An 8,385-nucleotide genomic window follows, 5' to 3' on the forward strand; every position below is an offset into this window, starting at 1 on the left:
AACCAATAAATACGGGACACCTGGCTACTAGATGGGAGATGAGAAACATTTTGAACTTTGAGCAAAAAAAGCCCTTGAAAACTGTAATTTCACCCTTTGGTTTGGAAACGGAAAGAGAGTAGTTAGAAGTACAGTTGTGATGGGTTAAAAAGTTGTTAAGCAAGTGAAGATACAGGAGCTCCAGGTGACAGGTAGCAAATGAGTGATGGTAATAGAGCAAATATCATCTGTATTGGGCTGCGTGCAATTCTGCTGGTCAAAACCCCTAGTTATTCCCTGCAGAAATTCAACTCAGTAACGAAAGATGATGGGAAGCCACTTTAAATGCTGATTCTGCTTTAACAGATTATCAGTGTTTCAAAGATGTTCCTCATATTCAAAAAGGAAAATGTAGCTGGAAGCTACTCGGGTGGTACCCACCAACTCTGGACTTTCAAATGAGAAAGGAAGATTACCTCTGCTTCAGTGACAACGTTCTTCTTGAACAAACGGTCGAGGAGCTCTTCGCTCGAGCATCTGACAATGGCATTAAGGGAAAACAGAACTGCAGCCAGATGCTTATTTTTGCCACCTCTATCTGGCTTACAGAGCAGAATTCACAAGGCGTTCTCAACCAATGTGATGTGCATGTATAATAGTTGATTAAAATCCCTATTGCAGAAGTGTCCTTCTTGCAGGAGTCTAATAGAATTGGGCTGTCTAAACTTGGAGTGTCATATTGCTTGTGCTAAAATCTATGTGTTGTTCATGGGATTTTCTGCTCTGCACTGCATTTTCCTGCTGCTCACCTAGCCTGGATCACACAGGAGCAGAGTCCAGCACTTTTGGACATTTCAGAAAAGAGATTTGTTGCTTAACAACTCGTTCACGCTTGTACACACAAATATCATGGCTTTTCCCAAAGGAGCAGAAACTTCAGTGAAGAGCTCACAGTTCTGTGCTATCCTGCAGTGCAGAGAAAGTTTGTATGTGTCCTGTTATCTCAGACAAAAACCTAAATATGGTTAATTGCTCAGTTATTTAATAAATGAACTCTCATTTATTTCCCAGCCTCCTCAGAGAAGCAGAACAGAAAAGGATACAACTCCAGAATCAAAATCAGTGTTTTCCGCGTCTCAAACTGATCGAGGAGCCTGGTAATTCTGTCATGGGACAGAGAGGCAAGAATGTCCCTCTCCTGATGCGCTCGAGCCTTCGTTTTGCTTCGTAGAGGTATGAATTTGGCAGCACAAGACACTCTGTTCCCTTTATGTACGACTCGTTTCACAAAGCTGAAGCAGCCCCTGTGTAAAATTGAAGGACAAACCCTGCTCAGACTTGGTTCAAAGGCACTGCAGGTGTAGCCCTTTCCACATCCCAGCCTTTGAGAGCTCCCTACTGCTCAGGGCTTATATTCTCCAGCATAAAAAGCTGATTTTCCTGTGTATGAGGAGCTATTGCCCTCTTCTGGCTGCCTCCAAAACTAAGCAATGAGTTTGCATCAAGGGAAAAGCTGTTTCAGGTGATACAGGTTGTGCTGATGCTCTTGGATCCCTTAGATGGTTTGTATGTACGTCGCTATGGGCTTGTGATGCTCACATTGCCGAGGGGCCATACCTGGACACCTACCAGCTTCTGGCTGCTATTTTATTCTGGTTGGAGCTACCTGGACCTATGGGCTATAGGGACTTTTCCATCCTCAGTTGGAAACCTCAGGCAAGTGTTTCCAGCAGACCTGCCACAGGGTCACCTCCCATCTCTTGCCATCACTTTCACCTTCTCGGACTTTTCCACAGCTGGGCCTATCCCTGCTTCTGGTTACACGTGCTCAGCAGCTCAGATGGGCAATTAGATATCCTCCTTTCATCATACTATAAAGTTGGAAAATTCATTTACCTTCCAATCTCCTGCTTAACCTCATAAAGGGAATGCAGCTTTCTCCTGGTGGCCACTTTCTTTGCTGCTTGGTCTTTCTTCACTTTAGAAACGAAGGAAAATACAAGTATTAATATTCAGACAACAATGCCTTGCTAATAGCGTATGAAGTTATTACAAGACAATTTAAGGCAGGAAGAATTACAAGGGTCTTCCAAACTTCTGCGCAGAATCGAGTGGAGCTGTTTGGTGACAGAACCTGTCAGTGTGAGCTTTGGGGCTGCATCTTCACCTGATTTAAATCACAAGAGCCAGACTAAAAAGCAGAACACCACCAGAGACATGGCCTCAGTGGCCCATTGTATCAGTTCATCATGCAGTCTGAAGCAGAGCAGTGAAAATTACATATAAATATATATAGGTTGTTAGGTCATTTGCTCTTATACTGGATCCTGCCATACTGGTATTATAATATGCAAATGCTACACAAAGACACAGAGCAGATACCATGTGGGTACCAGAAGATGATTGCAGCCAAGTACATGTTTCAATGGCTGTGGAAGCAACTCCTGGTCTGAAAGAACATCGTTACCTTCATGCACAACAAGCTCTGCTTTACACAACACCTCCCCTCCTGCGTTTTTGGCAACACAGGTATAAACGCCACCATCTTCCGAGGCAGCGTTGTCCACGACTAAGAAGTACGTTGTTCCTTCCTTCCCTTGGTGGATCCTGCTGCTGTCTGTCAGCAACGAAGTGCCCTGAAAGAATGAAATGACATTTTGGCATTGGAAAAACAACAAGATGGGGAAGGATGTTTCTTCTCTTCAAGGAACAACAAGGAACAGAGCTAGAATGCAGACCATTCAGGCCAGCAAATCTCACTGATACAATTCTGGGTCTGAAGAAGCTCCACGTGTCTAAATGTTTCTCTTGCTTCCTCATCACCCAACAACATTTTTGTGTCATAACTGATTCGTAGGAATACAGGGTTATATGGGTTATATGGGTTATTCTTCTGCTCTCCCAGCACACTGTTCTTCTACACAGAGAGAAGCTTATGAAGATTTGCAAAAGGACCTTATACGACCACCTGACTGAGCAGTAAAATGCCAAATAAATGTATGTAATGCAGATAAACATAAAGTGATGCAACCCTGTTCCCCCAGATGAAATGTCAGGCTCTGAGCTGTTTCTTACCCTGTTTCCCTGAAAATGAGACATAGTCTTATACATTTTTTTCTCCAAAAGATGCTTATTTTTAACATATATAGCTGCCTGAACACTATTTAAATTGACTTTTTAAAATGAACTGTAACTAGGGCTAATTTTTGGAGTAGGGCTTATAGTTCAAGCATCCTCAAAAATCCTGAAAAATCATGGTAGGGCTTATTTTAGAGGTAGGACTTATTTTGAGGGAAACAGATACTACACTTTGCATTAGAGTAGATCACTGCGTGGGAGCACCATCTCAGTGCTTGGCGGCAGTCAAAAAGCACCAGATGTTAGAAATTATGAGGGAAGAAATGAAGAATAATGCAGAAAGCATCATCTTATAAATCTTAGGTTTGCCCAGGGTGTGGTGGAGTTGTAGCAATGTCCTTTCTCTAACAGCTTCCAGATGAGGATGGACAGAGCACGTTGGGGTTCTTTAGCCTGGAAGGGAGGCTCTAGCAATATGACACAATAAAGAAGTTAAAGATTATTAATTTTGTGGTGTGTTTAGCAAATGGGCAGGGATTAACTTTTCCTGGTACAGGATGTAAGAGCCAACACATGAAGGTTGTGGTGAATGGGGGCAAGAGGAGACTAAACAAGCACGGAGAGAGCTTTATTGTGGGTTAGTAAATAGATAAAAGTTCAGCTAGCTTGTGATAACTCTGAGCTGAAAATGTCAGAGATTGTGACAATATTAACAGGGTATATCCTATATTTTTCCTTGTTCTTATTCTCTTCAAGGTTTTCTGCCGTATGTGTATGTGTGCGTGCATCGGAGGAGGTTCTTTGCATTTTTGCTTGGGGTTTTTTTTTAAGGTTATTTTATTTGTCTGAGTAGCTCATCCTTGATCTTCCCACACAGAATTAGAAAATAAAAAAGAATAAACTTGTGTGTACAAAACATTTAGTTGGGCAGAAGATGTACAGACAGTCATTATAGAACAGAACTGGCTTATTTTAGGGCTTGGCAATATACTGAGGAGTAATAAATGATTTCTCCCACCTTTCTATGGGATATTTCATTGTCCTTAGTCACACTCATTTTACCAATTGGCTGTGGAAAACCTACCTGGAAGTCATGTCGACAACTGGAATAAACCATTCTTAATAATCCCATCTCTGACCCCAGAACTACAGCACACATTTTGGTGTCTTTCTTCCTGCCAATCTTGGTCCTCAAAACCATCTTGGTTGCCTACTCTGCAAAAGAAGCTACAGTGACACTGGAGACAACCCAGATGAATGGTTGGTGGTTCCAATGAGTACTACAGCTGGTTCAATTAAGTCTACAGATGTTTTCTAGAGACAATGTAAGAGGTGTGGGATGAAAGAAAATAAATTTGCCACAGAAATACTGCTCTGCAGCCCTTTTTGTGGCCCTCATTCTCAGCCAGAGAAATGCCTGCACTTACCTTAAACCACAAAACCGTAGGCTGAGGTGTCCCTTCAATGACTGCCTGAAATTTGGCACGCTCTCCAGAATTCACCTGCACATCTTCTATTGTCACTTGCATATAGGGAGGACCTGGTGGGACACAAGGGTTTGCTGCTTGTCCAATACCGTAACTCTGTTCATGGTGTGCTGATGTAGGTTGAGTTACTCAAATGGGATTAGACATGGCCATTTAGAATATGACATTAGATTAATGCCAAATCAAAAGATTTCACAGCGATATATTTGGGGTTCTTCATACTGACATTACTTTTAGGCTTCTTATCTTCACACTTATCTGTTACTGTTTGTTTAATAAACAGTTATTGCTCAAGAAATTGAAGTATTAAAATGAAAAAAAGAAGTCATTAAGAGCTATTACCAACAGAAAAGACAATGACACTCGTGGGAGAGGGAAACAAGACCCTTACTTGTTGGGGTCTTCTCCTCGGTCTTATACACACAAGTTCTTTCCGTGGTCTCAATATAAACTTCACTGTGCACGTCCCAGACCACATCTCCTTCTCTTCTGTACCAATCTCCTGCCCCCGCAGCTGGTGATGTTCTTTCATGAAGCCCATGAGAAAATATCATTACACAGTCACATACAACTATGGAGGTATGGTATTACACTCTGCCATTGATCTGTGTGTTTAACCACCACACAAATCTTATTTACTTAAGATTAATACAAGAATAATTTTATTTTGGAGGAACTACTTTATCTCCAACCTTTTCTATCCTTCTTGTACAATGCATTTGTGAACAAGATTCTAAAAATAATAACGAACCTATAGGAATCAGTTCAGGTCTTCTGCTTCCTCCACCACAGAGAAATTGCTTTTCTTTCAACAAAGTCTGCCACATTCAGAAATCTGTGTATTGGGATGGGTATTTACCTGGTAATAGGAACAGTGCGCTCCTGGGTGCTTTCATCTCCTCCATCATGGGGCGGACCAGGGCTGGGCTTTGGCACACTTGGTTCTTCAGCTGGAACTTGACTTTGTGCTTTGCCTGGCAGCAGAAATGGGGCAACTTAGACATGTCACTTATAACGGCACACCTGAAACCCAGAGCAAACCATCTTTACTCTGCCTTGTGTCAGAACTGAGTCCATCTGACCACAGCTGGGTGCAATCATTGAAGCTAAGAGACGCGTTTGGCTCTTTTGAGGAGACCACACGGAGCAAAGGGCTTGAATAACATCAGAGATGCTGAATGGTGACACACCACTGACTTGGCAAAAATAGCCTTAATATAAGGAAACACACAGAGACACAAACAGGAAAGCAGGACGAGAAGAGATAAGAAGTCCGGAAGGATAGTGCATCTTTTATAGGAGATAATTTAACTGTGTTTGGGTTCCAGCTCATGGCTATGATGAAATTTAGGCTGAAAAAGACCCTTAAGATCATCAAGTCCAACTGTTAACCTAACACTGCCAAGTCCACCACTAAACCATGTCCCTAAGTGCCACATTTACATGTCTTTTAAATACCGCCAGGGATGCCCAGTGTTAGGTCTGTACACATGAATGCTTCCATTAAACTTTGTGATACAAGAACAGTTCTTGACTCACTGGTCCAACCACAGACAGCATCAGTGAAATGAGTTAATTTAAATCAATGTAAAACTGGTGATTAAGGCAGTCCCTGACTGGGGGTACAACTGTTATGAACATTATATGTATATATATACTAAGATGGAAGATTTGGTGATAACATCAGTGTTGGTACACCTCCACTGGATTTTTGAAAATGTCCTCGCCCAACTCTAAGTTACACCAGAACAAGGTTTAGCATCTCAGGCTTATAGGAACAAGGAAACAAAAAAAGATGGTGCAGCTTGATGGCAGTTCAGGCATTGCTTTTCTGTTATTATTAATTATTTTATCAGATATATCTTCAAAAGTTGCTTTTATCTTCCGTTCCAAAAGTACCTGATTGTCTTTTAATACTGACCATTGGAGTTACCCTCTAGGATATAGTGCATCATCTCCCTTTTCATCTGAGGAGAAAAGCTTGAATCAACAGAAGTCTTCTCCCCAGCAGGAAGGACCTTTTTAGGGAGGAGTCTGGGGATGTTTAATGCTGTCTGATTTTGGAAAAAAGCAGCAGTTTCCAGAAATCACATAAACCAGCTTTATTTGGATGTAAAAGCAGTTATTTGAAGCATTGCTGGCAGGGTCAGAGATCCCACATTGGTGGGAAATAGACTTGTGCTTTCCTGTCACCAGCACTTTTGAAATATTTGCCTTTATTCAAAACATGTGAGCAAAGGGACAGTTGTCAAGTCTCCATGTTACTAAAATAATTCCCTGTATTAATAACGTCTTTAGTTGTTTCAGAGGAAAGGAATGCAAAACTATCTCAATCACTAGGCTATAATCTCTGTGGTTATGACTAGTGAAATCATCTGCTAGATGATATTTTTGGGTATGATTCCACGAAATGCTTCTATTCTTGTGAAGTTTTAGACAAGAAAAAAAAAAAATATATATATATATTTAACAGCATATGGAGTTTTAGCCTGAAGACTACATGACATTGTCCTTTTAAGTTCACAGTGGTGAAGGACCGTTACTCTGACTAGACACAAAGACAGCTTAGACAAGTTGTTATGGGAGAAACAGAAGGAAGAGAGGAAGGATTGCCACTTATTCCTGTTTAAAACAACAAAAGAATGCAAGACACAGTCACATACATCATCGATTTTAGCCACACAGAAGCTGCGAAGGATACTATTAAAGCTCCAGGGCCAGTGAATTGCAGGTGAACTTGATGCACCCAACATCCTAGAAGGTCTCTGGCTGCTGATACAGAGGTGTTAAACACATTTCCAGCTCATTTATGGCAAACAATAAAAGAAAAGCAACCTCCTTTACCCACCCCACCAAATCAAAAAACAAATTATTTCTATAAATGTAAAGGAGGGATCCCACCCACTCCCCTTTTTCCATCAAAAAGCCTGAAGCAAGTGCGGGATCAAAAGCCCAAAGGTGGAAAAAAACCCTGTTACTCCATTTTGGGCAGGTGATGAACCAAACTCTAGTTGGGACACAGTTTTCAAACACCTCCTGTTTCTAGAAAGGTCTGCCCCAAAGCTTGTGTCCAACCTAACCCCAACCCAGAGTCCCATGTTTCCTTGGGTCTGAATGTTCCCTCTTAATCCGCAACTGCTCAAAACACAACAAAACATAAAAATGAGGGGGGGAAAAAATGTCATTATTGGTGTGTTCAACATTTTTGTCTGTCGTGACTTCCATGGGACATTTTCCAGATTCATGCCAGACCTACCATGCCCTCCAGCAGCCTGGGTTTGGGTGCTGGCTTCATGAACTAACACAGGAGGCCCAGATGCTGTTTCTAAGTGGTCTGAAGGAACAGACCCAGGAAGGCCAAGGCCACCAGCTCCTCCTCGCATGCCTGGGGGAAGAGTCACCAGCAGCGACGCCGAGTCCACGAGTTTCTTTAGGGCTGTCTTGATCTCCTTATCCGCACGCTGAAGCGAGGCCTGGACAGTGGTCTCCATCTCTGACTGTGGGGAAGTCATTCCTACAGACAAGAAGAACAGCTTTTCTCTCTTCAGGGTAAAAAGAAAACCGCGACACCATCCAAACCATGGAAATATCTGCAGTTTTATCATTTTCTCCTCCTAGAATAGATACCTGATGGAGAAATGCTTGTTCTGGCAAGAGGAAACATAGCTAAGACTTAAAATAGGATGACTGGCACAACATACTTTGGATGGACGAATCTCACCAGGTTGAGGACACTGTGGCACACTGCACACACACCTGGCCTCTCCCCAGACAGCAGAATGGAGGATCCATTTCCTAACTCAACCCTGTGTTAGCTGGTCTGTCAAAAATACCTTTATTA

At 42.1% G+C, this 8,385-nt stretch overlaps 1 protein-coding gene across 29 annotated transcripts in view; it reads right to left on the bottom strand.

The window, feature by feature from the left end:
* The window catches only part of OBSCN (obscurin, cytoskeletal calmodulin and titin-interacting RhoGEF), a 199,761-nt gene that overhangs the window by 22,256 nt on the left and 169,120 nt on the right, over positions 1-8,385 (bottom strand). For all 29 annotated transcript variants that reach the window (XR_014183387.1, XM_082046088.1, XM_082046067.1 and 26 more), the window contains 8 exons: positions 7,801-8,058; positions 5,404-5,518; positions 4,936-5,069; positions 4,485-4,597; positions 2,447-2,615; positions 1,876-1,957; positions 1,083-1,283; positions 456-516 (listed from right to left, as the gene is read on the bottom strand). Coding sequence is in view for 28 of the 29 variants with exons in the window: in XM_082046088.1 (XP_081902214.1) it covers positions 456-516; positions 1,083-1,283; positions 1,876-1,957; positions 2,447-2,615; positions 4,485-4,597; positions 4,936-5,069; positions 5,404-5,518; positions 7,801-8,058 (1,133 nt within the window). In the remaining variant the exon portion in view is untranslated. The remainder of the gene's footprint in view (positions 1-455; positions 517-1,082; positions 1,284-1,875; positions 1,958-2,446; positions 2,616-4,484; positions 4,598-4,935; positions 5,070-5,403; positions 5,519-7,800; positions 8,059-8,385) is intronic.

The sequence above is a fragment of the Streptopelia decaocto genome, assembly GCF_964273445.1.
Source record: "Streptopelia decaocto genome assembly, chromosome: 2".
Lineage (NCBI taxonomy): Eukaryota > Metazoa > Chordata > Aves > Columbiformes > Columbidae > Streptopelia > Streptopelia decaocto.